The following is a 14,929-nucleotide window of genomic DNA, read 5'->3' on the forward strand; positions in this document are numbered from 1 at the left end:
AGTAGTCTGGCACAACTTCTCATTACACAGCTAAAAATATACTGGGATCATTAGTCATAATGTCCCCATAGTTTTTGTGATTCTGAAAAATATTTATTTCTGTCAAACTCCATGGGGCAAATTTGAACAAACGACGGCCTCATATCTTTTTGTGCCATGCCAGCTTAATGGAACATTTTCCTTCTCTAATGCAGATCACAGAGGAATGTTATTCCACTACAGGACTGAACAACATAAGCATTTGAACAAAGTCTAGGAATATTGTATGTGAAAACTACTCGGCGAATAAAGCGATTCTTCTGAATATGGAATAACGTTGCACAACCCTAAGGTAACATAAAAATATAACCAATCAGGGCTAATAACTGGTGGAATGTCCCCAAGCGTCCCCCCAAATCCTGTGCGTTACGTTACCAAACATGGACCTTTCTGAAACATCCCAGAATGTTGCCTTAAAGTTTTACCTAATTTGCTTTCATTGTCCGTCAGGTGTTCACTACTTGGAGCTGTTTGTTTAAGAAAGGTGCTAGATTATAATATTATGACTGTTATTTTCATATTTATAAAAGCAAAAGTTTGTGAGAAGGGCAGGATAAATAAAATGGGAATAGTTGTGAAAGAATCCATTGCTTTTGTCTTTTGAAATACACTTTATTTAAAAAAAAAAAAAAAAAAAATATTCCTACAGCCTAAAACCATCTAACCAATTCTCCCAAAAGAGAAGTTGGATACAATGACATCACCAAGTGTTGGCACAAATGTGGCAACAAGGATTAGCAGTTCAGTGTGATATCAAAACCACCATGAATCAACAGAGATGGGGAAAGACCTGACTAATCAAAAGCTGATGAGATTCTTTTCTAGTAGTAATGATGCAGTAAAAGAATATACTGTGGGACCGCAAAATGAATAAGCGTCCTGGATCACAGAGAAAAAGATATGAAGAACATATTTTGGTTACAATAGAAGTGGCCACCTTGCATGGATACATTATTGGTGTTTCAATTATGAGTGCTTAAGCCTATTTAAGGATTAAGGACAGGACACAGTAGCAGTTTGGTTTCATGATCCAGACCTTATTTCGGAAGGTCTGGATCATGAAATCATTGTATTGAAAGCTTCAATGTCCCTTTTCTGTACAATGCTTAAATTAGAACAAATTGATTGGCAAACAAATTGAATAGACAACAAAGCAATGAGCTGAGAAGTGTGGTACCTATGTAGAGAATTGACCAAATCCACATTGTGAGGCAATATTTATCACCTATCCAAAGATCAAGATTGGCAATTGTGGTTTAAAGCAGCAACAAGACAACTGCTTTTAGAAGTAAATGTGAACCAAACAAATAGACTGTTAATTCCAAGCTATTCCACATAAGACTCTGAGTGAGTTTACCCAGAACTTGCTTAATTTAAATACAAGAACATCTTCAAAAGCAATATACCTGAATTGCAAATAAAACTCAGTCGGTCATTGTAAGTCTGGGGGGTATGCTTTTTCATTGACTGCCATTAGGCATCAGTAAGAGCCAAAGCAGACGGTCTGGAGCTGCTGTAGCTGGAGCCTTCCTGTAGCACATGGTCGAGCATTTCTGTTCATACACAGGGGTGACGGCTGGGAGCTGCCCGTCCTTTCTTCTTTGACCAGACCGGGGGGGGGTCACAGAAGCCTTGGTGTGGTGCATCACTTTGACTCAGATGGGTTCAGACACTTCTTACTTGGAGAAACAAAATATTTCTTAAAAATAAAAAAATTAGGAGATAATACAGAAAGTCTAACTGCTCCAAAGTCCACCCGTCTGTTCCTGATACACTTCAATGACATCCTCATCTTCCATTCCCAGCTGGAGAAGAAAGGCAGCGAGACAAGAGAGAATGAGGAGACCTTGGGGAAGAACACTACTGAGCATCAGTTCATACAGTGAAGTTCTTAAGTATTTGGACAGTGACCATTTTAAAACTGACAGTCCACACTGAGTGTATACAGCCATAAGTAGGAATCCATGTAGGAATTACAGCCCTTTAAAATTGTGTCACTGTCCAAACACTTACAGTCCTGACTGTAGGACACATTTTAGCTAATCAATAAAAACATAAATCAAACACACTGAGCGGTTACGGTAAGTCTACAGGCAACACACCTCTTTCGGAGTTTGGTTGTCTGCAATTCTCTGTCCTTCAAAAAGAAACCTTAGGGTATCCATATGGACACCCTGGAGAGAATGCAAGAATATATTAGCATTTTAGTATGGGCATTTTCAGTATTTTCATGTTTCGGTTAACTGGCGAAATGTTATCGATTAACCGGTTAAGAATCTATTAGAACTCTTAGAACCCCGGCAATAGGCTGTACAAGCATGCTCCAATAGACTGGACCACAGCCAAAACAATAAAATTCAGTATTAAGCACATTGGATATGTTACTGCAGGAAAAATGAAAGAGGAAAAACTTGGGAATGGAAAGAAATAAATTAATGAATTTATGTTAGCACAAATGACAACAGAGGCTGAGGAACAGCATCATACAACAGCTAGGCTACTGGTAGACAGATTCGCCCGCTAATAACCTACACGACTTTGCGCTTGTTTTTTCCAATGTGAAAAAAAAGGAAGTCGCAGATTTGGAAGCTGTGTTTAGACTTGTTACCTGTCTCTGACTGTAGGACTCTTTCAACTTCTTTAGATGCGTTGTCATCTTCACTTTGAAGTGGATTTCACTGTTGTCCTGAGGAAGGTTGACATTTTGGATTACTAATTTATCTGAGCAAATACACACATTGTCATTTTAATTTTCATAGTCATAAAAACTAATGGAAACACTCATTTTATTTTTTGCTTAGGAAGAATAATTAGAAAAGATTTAAAACCAAAATTACAAGACGTCTAACTGAACTGAAATATGAAAGTAGAAATATTGATGCAGATTCGAGAATGCTGCTCATACAGTATGTTATATTTTAGAACAGGCAGTGGGTTAGGATATACAATATAAGCTCATAAGATTCTTAGAATCAGCTTGTAACTTGGCTAACAGAGTGGGAGCAATATTTATTTAATCCCTTGCTGATTTTGTAGGTTTGCCCACTTACAAAGAATGGAACTGTGTAGAATTTTAATCATAGGTAAATTTTTACATTGAGAGACAGAATATCACAAAATAATCCGCAATAACATCATATAAATTTTATATCATATTTTCACATGATAAGTATTTGATCCATAGAACAATATGACTTAATACTTGGTGGAGAAACCTTTGTTGGCAAGCACAGAGGTCAGACGTTTGTTGTAGTTTTTCACCAGGTTTGCACAGATCTTGGGAGGGATTTTGGTCGACTCCTCATTGCAGATCCTCTCCAAATCCTTAAGGTTCCGAGGCTGTTGCTTGGCAACTCAAAGCTTCAGCTCCCTCCACAGATCTTCGATGGGATTTAGGTCTGGAGACTGGCTAGGCCACTCCAGGACCTTAATATGCTTCTTTTTGAGCCACTCCTTTGTTGCCTTGGCCGTATGTTTTGGGTCATTGTCATGTTGGAAGACCCATCCACGACCCATTTTCAGTGCTCTCACCGAGGGAAGGAGGTTGTCGCCCAAAATTTCCTGGTACATGGCCCCATTCATCCTCCCCTCGATACGGTGAAGTCATCCTGTCCCCTTAGCTGAGAAACACCCCCAAATAAATTTTCCACCTCCACCTCCATGCTTCACAGTGGGGATGGTGTTCTTGGGGTTGTACTCAGCATTTCTCTTCCTCCAAACACGGCGAGTCGAGTTGATGCGAAATAGCTCTATTTTGGTCTCATCTGACCACATCACCTTCTCCCAAGCCTCCTCTGGATCATCCAGGTGTTCTTTGGCAAACTTCAGACGGGCCTGTACATGTGCCTCGTTCAGCAGAGGAACCTTGCGCGCGCAGCAGGATTTTAATCCTTCACGGTGTAGTGTGTTACTGATGGTTCTCTTCGTGACTGTGGTCCCAACTGCCTTCAGGTCATTAACACGCTCCTCCTGTGAAGTACTGGGCTGATCCCTGACCTTTCTCATGATCATTGATATCCCACGAAGCGAGGAGCCCCAGACCGAGGGAGATTGGCAGTGGCTTTGTGTTTCTTCCATTTTCTAATAATTGCTCCAACAGTTGTTAACTTCTCACCAAGCTGCTTGCTTATTTTCTTGTAGCCCATCCCAGCCTTGTGCAGGTCTACAATTTTGTCCCTGATGCCCTGACGAGTTGACACAGGTGTTTTGGGTAATGAGTTGAGATTAGGAGTGCTTCTTAATAGAAAACTAACTGGTCAGTGGGAGCCAGAATTATTTCTGATTGGTAGGGGATCAAATACTTATTTCATGGAAAAATACGATAATAAATTAATAAAATGTATATGATGTTGTTATTGTGGATTATTTTGTGATATTCTGTCTCTCAATGTTAAAATGTACCTATGATTTCTACACAGTTCCATTCTTTGTAAGTGGGCAAACCTACAAAATCAGCAAGGGATCAAATAATTATTGCTCCCACTGTAAATATAAAAACAATTACAAAAAAAAAAAAAAACCTGTTAAAAGGCCAGATTGACAGTATCCATTTCAAAATGGGTGCATTTTAACATCGCTTTCAAAGTTAGAAGCATTTCAGAGTTCTGAACCACCACCCATCCACAACAGATTGAGAATCTACTGCATTTTAAATACAGAGAAGTGGCATAGTTCTACCCTTGTTAAGTGGTGTGCAGTAAAGATCAAAGATACAGTGCATCCGGAAAGTATTCACAGCGCTTCACTTTTCCCACATTTTGTTATGTTACAGCCTTATTCCAATTTTCCTCAAAATTCTACACACAACACCCCATAATGACAACATGAGTTTTTTTTTTAATTTTTGCCATTAAGCTCAAATTTGAGCTAAGGTGCATCCTGTTTCCACTGATCAACCTTGAGATGTTTCTACAGCTTAATTGGAGTCCACCTGTGGTAAGTTCAGTTGATTGGACATGATTTGGAAAGGGGCACACCAGTCTATATAAGGTCCCACAGTTGACAGTGCATGTCGGAGCACAAACCAAGCATGAAGTCAAAGGAATTGTCTGTAGACCTCCGAGACAGGATTGTCTCGAGGCACAAATCTGGGGAAGGGTACAGAAAAATGTCTGCTGCTTTGAAGGTCCCAATGAGCACAGTGGCCTCCATCATCCGTAAATGGAAGAAGTTCGGAACCACCAGGACTCTTCCTAGAGCTGGCCGCCCGTCTAAACTGAGCAATCGGGAGAGAAGGGCCTTAGTCAGGGAGGTGACCAAGAACCCGATGGTCACTCTGTCAGAGCTCCAGCGTTCCTCTGTGGAGAGAGGAGAACCTTCCAGAAGGACAACCATCTCTGCAGCAATCCACCAATCAGGCCTGTATGGTAGAGTGGCCAGACGGAAGCCGGAGTGGCCCATGGCAGCCCGCCTGGAGTTTGCCAAAAGGCACCTGAAGGACTAGATGAGACAAAGATTGAACTCTTTGGCGTGAATGCCAGGCGGCATGTTTGGAGGAAACCAGGCACCGCTCATCACGTGGCCAATACCATCCCTACAGTGAAGCATGGTGGTGGCAGCATCATGCTGTGGGGACGTTTTTCAGCGGCAGGAACTGAGAGACTAGTCAGGATTGAGGGAAAGATGAATGCAGCAATGTACAGAGACATCCTGAATGAAAATCTGCTCCAGAGCACTCTTGAGGGGCGACGGTTCATCTTTTAGCAGGACAACGACCCTAAACACACAGCCAAGATATCAAAGGAGTGGCTTCAGGACAACTCTGTGAATGTCCTTGAGTGGCCCAGCCAGAGCCCAGACTTGAATCCGATTGAACATCTCTGGAGAGATCTGAAAATGGCTGTGCACCGACGCTCCCCATCCAACCTGATGGAGCTTGAGAGGTGCTGCAAAGAGGAATGGACAAAACTGCCCAAAGATAGGTGTGCCAAGCTTGTAGCATCATATTCAAAAAGACTTGAGGCTGTAATTGCTGCCAAAGGTGCATCAACAAAGTATTGAGCAAAGGCTGTGAATACTTGTGTACATGTGATTTCTTCGTTTTTTATTTTTAATACATTTGCTAAAATTTCTAAAAAACTTCTTTCATGTTGTCATTATGGGGTGTTGTGTGTAGAATTCTGAGGGGAAAAAATGAATTTCTTCCATTTTGGAATAAGGCTGTAACATAACAAAATGTGGGAAAAGTGAAGTGCTGTGAATACTTTCCAGATGCACTGTAAATAACTTTTGGTTCATATTGATTAGCCAATTAGAAAGTAATGCATTTTGCCAGCAATGGTTTTTGTTTTTCTGCATTTCTTTTACACATTAGTAAACTTACAATCTAAAGGAATATATTATGCATACATGGTCTGGTGTGCCTTCTTGCATTGTAGCCAATTTGATCTGGATAAGTGCGTGTCCTAGCTACCATACCCATCTACCATTTAGCCTCGGAAACATAATGCACGTTCAAAATCGGTGTCACAGACAGTTTAATACAAAAATATTGGTACAGGAACACAATTTTTGACTGTACTCCACAAATAAAGATTTTGAGGCTAAAGTGCAGACGGTCATCTTTAATTTAATTTGTAATTGGATTAAGAAGATAATCTGAGTTTTCCCACTTAGTACTTGGCTGCAAATCCTCTGCATTTAAAACTTAAAAATCTCACAGGATCTTTAATAGTTCTTCATCTCGAGCATATGCTATTTTGCAGAATCAACCATAAATGGAACTTCACAACAACCAAGAATTTAAGCCAGTACACTTTATATGCAGGATATGTCCAGACAAATGATCCAAAAATAACCTTTTCTTTGATTGTCTCCAGATTGACAGCATCCTCTTACCTGGCCGATAACTTTAAGTTTGATGTACTCCCCGTCCTTTTTTTCTCCTGCATCTTTACTTGAGGGCTTTGTCTCCTGTAATCATTTAAGAAAGCAATACTGTATTAATGGAAACCTGGAGCAAAAACAAAACCATATTCCATAACAGGGACCCATACTGTAATGATACATTTGAGATGAACACAATCACCGTTATGATTTTTAATACCAGTGACAATTTATAAGTCATTTATCAGCTGCTTTTAGACAAAGCGACTAACAAAAGCGCATGTCACATTGGTAAGCAAAGATCCCAAGAGCAAGAGACAGAAACAGTTTCAATCCTAGGTGCAGCTGGCAAGGCGCTTGCCTCAAGACGTCTGAGATAAAGGAAGGGAAAGGGAAGCATTTGTTTGTTTGTCTCTTAAAGGTACAATAGGTAATTTCACATTTCTAATGGTCAAGAGAGGAATTGCAGCAACAAACATTTGGCTGTGGCAATTAGAACCAATTTTCAACCAATGAGCTTGAAAAATTGTTCAAGCGTTGTCGGTCTGTCAACTGTAAATTTTGAAACCCGAATTTAAGGACTATAAACACAGGCAGAGGGTAAGTCAACATGTCAGAGAGCCTTTTTCAACGATAGGAATCGTACCTATTGGACCTAAATGATCTATCCAATCCTATTTCCTATTTTAGATGTTTGAGTTTGTGGCAGAAAGAAGGAAAACCATAGGGTTTTTGAATAAATATTTCAAATATTTTCTTTCACGTTGAATGTGAATGTAACAGCCCTATTGCAAACATAGTCATCAGCCCAGAACATCTGCCACGGACAAGAGTGTCGATTTGGTTAGCTACGAGCAGGACTACAGCATCATAAGCTGCATTTTCACTTCTGTTTCCACACAGTGGAAGACGGGCCGCGGTAAACGATTAAAAGTGTGTGAGGGGAAAAACACGACCAGGCAAAAAGCGGAGGAGGAGAAAAGACAACACAGTGAGAATGGAAAGAAGGTGAGCAGGGCGAGAAAGAGAAACGAGTTGCCATCTGTGAAAGGCAAATAAAAAATGTGCAGTTGGCCGGAAAGCACCAGGGAAAATCCACTATCAGGAGTTACCCTGCCTCTGCTACTGAGCAGACATTACCCATCGATGGTATCAAATAATGGAGATGGACTTTCAGAATCAAAGAACTGTATTAACTGCTGGGGATTTATCGGGGGAACGTTATCGTACATTTGGATCAACAAAATCATTTGAGGGTTCAATAATTACTGGATAGATGCTCTTGTTTCATAATGTGTTCCGTTTCTCTTTCCGTTATGGTCTACATCTTGTCATCTTTGTTTTGTCAGTGTGATTGTGATTCTTCTTTATATGTAGTATGTACTGATATCATTTGTGGATTGTTATGTATCACATGGCACTGCTGGACAAGAGAGCATTAGGGTCATTCCGTGTCAAATCAGATAAGGTTGTCGCAGCACCATCTCAGATTTTGTTCAACCATGTGTATTTCATGAACGGGTCCAAAAACCCTTTGTAAGGCACTTTGTACCCTTAATAACCATAAATCAAGCAATTTCCATGTACATGTTTTGTTCCTACTAGCTACCCCACATACAATTTTGGTCCTATGAAAATGACCAAAATATGCTACCATACCTTGTTTTATTCATAATATCCCCATGTCCATTGGTGGTAGAGACTGCAAATATTGGCACAAAATGAATAAGTTTGTATTTGCAGGAACAATAATGATTGATATCATATTGGCGCAAAAATGTGGGTTTGTAGTACCCCCAATATCACTAGTTTAGGAATTTGCATTTTTACTAACCTAATAGCCTTATAAAAACAAAATGGCATGCAGAACAGGCTTAATGGTTTTGGCATACAGAATACATGTTTGTCTTCAAAGTTTGGGGAGGCTAGGAAAACTACTTGACAAGATATTAATACCCAAACATGGCTTCCCAGATAAGGCGTTTAGAGGCTATAAAAATGAAATAATAACAAGGAATGAAAACATAGGATTTGAACAGAAATGGTGTTAGGTCCCATTCATGATATAGACATGGTTTGAAGAAAATCTGAGACGGTGCAACAATCTTATCTGATTTGACACGGAATGTCCCGACACAATAACACACTGCTTGGAATGGCTTTTCCATGAACGTCATGCAATTTGTGACTAAACGGCAATGTAATATGACAACATAACGGCGTAGACGAGGCTGTAGCAAGATTCGCTTACTTTGCTATTATTGGCAAAGATAGTTTCTGCTACTGCGATGGTGTTACCTTGTTTACTAGCCACCGTACTAACAAGCATAACATAATTGTCCGTTTCTGTTAGGCTAGCCGAGGATGTGGACTTGACTGGCAGTGAAATGACTAATGAAATAACGAAGCTAACGTTAACGTAATGCAAATGTGTTACAACACATTGTTGACACTGTTAGCAATATGTAGCTAGCTAAGTTACATGGCTCAGTAAATTTAGCTAGCGAGATAGTTATCTTGTCGGCTTGTATGTCTAACTATAACTTAGCTAACACTTAGCTAGCTATAGTTAGGTCTACGTTTTTATTTTCGGTTTCAATATACTCAGCAGGCCAATCTAACGTATGGTAGTAAACGACATAGCTAACCTCATCCAAGTTTGCTAGTCAACCAAGTAACTTCGTTAGCCCAGCTAATGATTCTGTTGGGGTAACCAACGTCACTAAGCTGTCTTGTTGGTTTTAGTTATGCAGCTGCACTACTAACGAATCTTGACTATTCAAAGGAACGCGTTAGCTAGCTAGCTAGCAATGAAGTGCCTAGCTAGCTACAGTAAGTTAACTGCACAGCTAACCTTAATTAGCTTGCTAGCACTAAAGACATTAATTCCCCGTTTGCTTACAAACAATATCCAACACACACATGCCACACAGAAGCTGCGGACTGGTAACTAACTAGAGACATATTGTTAAAGGACAAAATATTTAGCGACCTTTTTCTTGCATCGTCAAACTACTAGCTAGCTAGCTAGCTATCTACGAGCAAGGGTTTCTGATGGTAGCCAGCTAGCTAACTAACGTTATTGCTGTAATTAGTGGCAAGCTATACAACGCTACTTCCCATCCCTTTTAACCGTTTAAGGATAGCGAACTGACTTACCGTATCCGACATGCTCTACACCTGATATAAGCAACAAACACGCTTTGCTGGCAGTTAGTGTATTTTGAATTCTTGTCTACTCTTCACTGACCCACCGCCAACCCCATAAAAACCGTCTGATCTCATTGAAAAAGAGGAGGGATTTCCGCAGGAACAGCATCACAGCAGCAACCACTGGCGCTCTGCTTACCGGTTTCAGGCCTATTCTCACCGAAAATACTGCCTCGAACTTATAATATATAGTAAATCCCTCTTATATTACTGCTAAAAATAAGTAAATACCGCTTATTTCCTGCTTTCATTCCCATACACAAAGTCAATGGAAGATGTTGGTGGCTGAACCTGCAGGGGCAGAAGGTTTATTTTTATTTTATAGGAATCCACACTGGGCACCCCAATGGATGGTATGTCAGATAATCAAATGTGAGTTCACAATCATCATCCCTCAGTTTATTCCTGTAGCTCACCAACCACAAACAGATATAATCACACTCAAGTGACTATAGCTTTATACTTCAAACACATTTTACAGTAATGCTGACTGTAGCCTAGTAGCGTAGCGAGCCAATTGTACACAAATCTGAAGCACATAGAACACATACAGCACAACACTGGCATGCTAGAAATAGTGATATATAGCTGAAATAACTCAACAAAATAACCTACATGAAACCCAAAATATTTTTATTATAAGCGGCTTGGAACATGAATAAAGTTAAGAGTCAGACAACTCACAGTGAATTAAGCAATATTTATTGAGGTTCAATGTAATGCTCTGCCTCAGCCAAAACAACAGGGAGTAACTATAAACCTCATGGGCACAGCCGCATTAAACCAATGGGCAACATGGGCTGCAGCTAAGAGACAGGTAAGCGGGATGCAGGAGCAGGTAACAGGAGAAACTGCTGGAGAGTATGGCAAGCACAAAGCAGGGCACATAATCTGGCAGGAAACAGAAGGAAACAGACAGACTATATACACAGGTAATGAGACACAATGGGATTCAGGTGAGTGTGATTGCACGTAACAGGTGTGGGGGGTCACCGAGAAACAGGCGAAACACAGAGCAGGACACAAATATATGAAATACCAACCAGGTCTCAGTGTGGAAATACACAGAATCAGAGACAAACTACGAAATAGGGGCATGGGACGTGATACAAAGTAATTGTTGGTTTTTAGAGGTGGTGGCTGGTCATATACAGTGTCTGGACTGGGGTGCTCACTTTCGTATCCACCAGAGTAGGCATACAGCTAGCTTAATAGTTTTGAGGTTAAGTGCAGCGCATGTGGTCGCATTAATGTTAACTGTCTTCTTAGCTAGCCAATATATCCACTTGCTTGATGGCTTGAAGTCTTTGGAGCACAACTTGCACATGCACTCCTGCTATTAGCACTGAGAGAAACCCAAGGTATTATGTGCACCACTGCCATACTCTGAGATCGCTAGTACACTGCAACTTGCCACTGCCTCTTTGCTGCCGATGGTGGTTTCCTCTCCCATGTCCACATTTCTGCCTTCTGTAGCTGCCAGGGCAGCCTCCCAGAAATGTGACACAACCAATTAAAAAAATTAAATTAAATAAAAACCAAACCCATACACAAAACAAACAAAAAAATATAGAAACCCAAACATCCACTCTACATGATTGGTCATACCAATGCAATCTGTGCAAGGAGTCTGTCTTCCAGTTTGCCTGTACACACACTCTCAACTTCATATTCCTGATTCCTGCCTACCACTTTCTTTTTAATACCCTCAGTCCAAACAGCACTTGGTTTGTTTTGACGTACCCACATTCCACACGCTGCTCCCAGATTAATCAGCTCGGGCACTGTTTCCAACTCCAGATGGTTTCATCTTAGCAGAAAATGAATCACTGTTTTATGAGGAACTTGCCAGTCGTGGCCTCAGTTGAACCTAGAGGAGCTGAACATGCAAAACCAGGTGATGTCCGGAGTCATTCCAGCAGAGAGGATTCAGGATTAAGTGATTGTGCACTTCTCAAGGATGTATTGCTTTGCTCTAGGGTGATGTTGAAGCCACCATCACCTCAGTTCCACTACTCTCACCACTTTGATGATGAGTGGTTCCCCCTAGGTCTGCATGTCAGTCATACTGTTGCATGTCAGGTATGCATGTGTGAGGAATGACTGAGTAGTGTGAGAGAGGAGAAGCTACAAACCTTTTATTACAATGTAGTAGTATTAGACTAATAGCACCAACATCAAACACCAACTACTCAGCCAGTTTAAACCCCTGTTTTTAGTTTACGATATTGACAGCACTAGTTTAATAAAGCACAGAATAAAAAACAGGAGGCACCCATTAAGCAGAGGGCACACGGTATTCCCCTGAGACAGAAATAAATAAATATGGCAAAAGCAGAAATAATCCATGCCTCTTACAGTTCATGGGCAGTGGCGGCTGGTGGAAATTTACCTGGGCTGGGTGCCATGCAGGCACACACATAGGCACACAGTCACACACCAGTACTCAACTCCAACCTCTATAATTACAAAAGATAGAGAAAGCAACGGCAATATTAAAATAAAAGTCTTTGTATATAGTTAACAACAACCTTACCCTTGGAGGCTTAATGAACTACATAGGCTTAATATAACACTGAAAAACAAGAAAATAATAAACAAAAAATAATTCAAAAGTTTAAATCTTGGGAGCATGGATTCATTTTTTTAACAAATTGAAAATTACCCGAGATGGCGAGAGGCTTTAGAGGGCAGACATGGAGGATACTGTTATATACACAAAGGGATAAATACATTTCAACAGTGGACCCTCTCTTTAAACTGAAGGGATTTCTTTCACAGTGTGAAAAATGGTCTTCAATAAAAACATATCTAACAGATCTAATATATCTAATATATTAGACAACAAAACATGTCTTATAAATGTGTCATTCTGAACACATTAACAGTATTTACAATTATAGCTTAACCACAGGAGTGAGAACACAAAGACGACAACAACAACTACTTCCTCAAATTAGGAAGTTAATAATTTCATTATGTTACAATAACGCGGACTGTGCATCAATAGGCTACGTTTACAACTGTCCTAAGTTTGTATGAACATGTAGTCGCCTACAGGCTAAGGAGTACAAGAAATAACTGCCTGGCTAGCTTGCCATCTAGCCAAAGAAATACATACAGCAATGTCTCTCACGGCTTTCTCACCTTTCCAAATCCCAGTTTAGAGGGGAGCAGCATTAAAACACAGTTGCAGGTTTTACACACTGTTTTCCTAAAGCCTAAAATAAAATGAATGGTCCAACCTGCTGATTGGGATGATGCCCCTGTTTGGTTCCTTGTCAGAATAGCATTGTAATAAAATGAAAAATGCTCATGAGTATCCTTTCCCAAATTATAACTAGCAATCAAATTAACATTTTGGAATGGATACGTCAATTTGTAAGTTAACGGGTTAAATCTTGGCAGCACACAGTAGCCGGCATCTTTCTTTTATAAACCAGTTAGCCAGTTAAGTTGCTGTAGCTACAAACATTATTCTCTATAAGCTAACATTGAAGGCAGGTCCAGCCGCTTCATATCGCTAAACTAAGTAAATAACTATTTAAACATGAATTAAATAGATCACTTACTGTACTCGCTACATCCGTGATGGAGACAAATGGCTGGCAGTTTGAGCAAAGCCTCTGGGCTTCTGGGAATAGCATATCTATGGCCCAGGGGCGCAAAAAAGTGCGCCCCGCTGGATTTTTGTTTCTGATTTTTCCTGTTTTCTTCCAATTTAGTAGCCAATTGTACCCTATCTATTCCTAGTGCCTAGGTGTTAGCTTGGGATACACCGCATACACCCCATCCCTCAGAGGCTCAAGTGATCCTGAGAATGACACACCTTCTCCAAGCTGCATAGTCCCACCTGTGACCGTGATTCTGGGGTGCTGTTGTATGCAGCGACCCTCACTGAGTCCTCCCCTCAGAGCGGTGAGCCAATTAAGCTGCTCATAGTGAGCTGGCTAAACTGAGCTTTGGCAGGACTGGGAATGGAACCCCGATCCTCGGTGTGCAACTGCAACCACGGCTTTTTACTTTTCTTTTACTTCTTTAACTTTCAAGATGTTCTGTACGGTAAATATGCGATTTAGGAGACAGAAAAAGTAATGTTAGATATTGCAAATATTTGTTTTCACTGACAGATCGGGTTTTCCCACTGACAGATTGGGGTTGGGGCAGGGCCCGATGTACTACTATTGAGAAAAATGTATGGCAAATATGTGTTGCTCCTTCAAATATTATTCTTATGAAAATTGACTATTTTTTTTTTGCATATATTGCAAAATACATTTCACAGACATACAATTCACTTCATTCACAATTAATGCTTTTCCCCATGTGCTGCAGCTGAACCCTACTCTAATGCATGGAGTTTTCATAAGTTAGCTTCTAGCCATGGATTTATATCTTGAATTGAAAATTTTAGAAGAGTAAATCTCTGCGACAGCAGCTGTTTTATCTAGAATCTGGTCTGATAATTGTTCATTTTTGAATGTGACACATTGCAGTTTAGTACAAATGTGCGTGTACTGGACGGGACGGATCCTGATATAATTGCAAAATACTTTAACTTCTTCTACATGCCTAAATTACATAGGTTTCGTTTAATTACAGTTACAGGGTGTCAATGAGCATACATTTTAAAAGCTTGTAGATAACAAAATATTTTGGACCGAAATGTTGAAGGCTTACACATCTGTATTCCTATTATGTTATAGTATTAATGTTAGTTTTTAAAACACGGATGCAACATAGATGATAGGAAACAAAGTTGTTCCTCGCCGTTATGTTTGTGACGTATTAAGTCAGTTCTGCAAAAACTCTTTCCAAACGAAAGGAAGTTGGATTCGCTCCCGCTTCCTGTGGA

The 14,929-nt window shown here is 40.2% G+C and overlaps 1 protein-coding gene across 1 annotated transcript; it reads right to left on the minus strand.

The window, feature by feature from the left end:
- Positions 1–630: 630 nt before the first annotated feature.
- Positions 631–10,196, minus strand: LOC133124408 (small ubiquitin-related modifier 1). The gene is made up of 5 exons (XM_061235600.1): positions 10,024–10,196; positions 6,877–6,951; positions 2,648–2,725; positions 2,142–2,213; positions 631–1,844 (listed from the first exon to the last, which is right to left on the minus strand). Exons 1-5 carry the CDS (start codon positions 10,033–10,035, stop codon positions 1,776–1,778), a joined length of 306 nt encoding a protein of 101 aa, XP_061091584.1. The 5' UTR covers positions 10,036–10,196; the 3' UTR covers positions 631–1,775.
- Between the last annotated feature and the right edge of the window lie 4,733 nt (positions 10,197–14,929).

This window comes from Conger conger, chromosome 3 (assembly GCF_963514075.1).
Source record: "Conger conger chromosome 3, fConCon1.1, whole genome shotgun sequence".
NCBI lineage: Eukaryota > Metazoa > Chordata > Actinopteri > Anguilliformes > Congridae > Conger > Conger conger.

What these genes read in the sequence shown, in the direction of transcription:
- LOC133124408 (XM_061235600.1), bottom strand. An exon ending in AACTTAAAGTTATCGGCCAG is followed by an intron (nt 2,726 to 6,876) that starts GTAAGAGGATGC and finishes AACCTTCCTCAG; the next exon opens with GACAACAGTGAAATCCACTT. An exon ending in AGTCCTACAGTCAGAGACAG is followed by an intron (nt 2,214 to 2,647) that starts GTAACAAGTCTA and finishes CATTCTCTCCAG; the next exon opens with GGTGTCCATATGGATACCCT.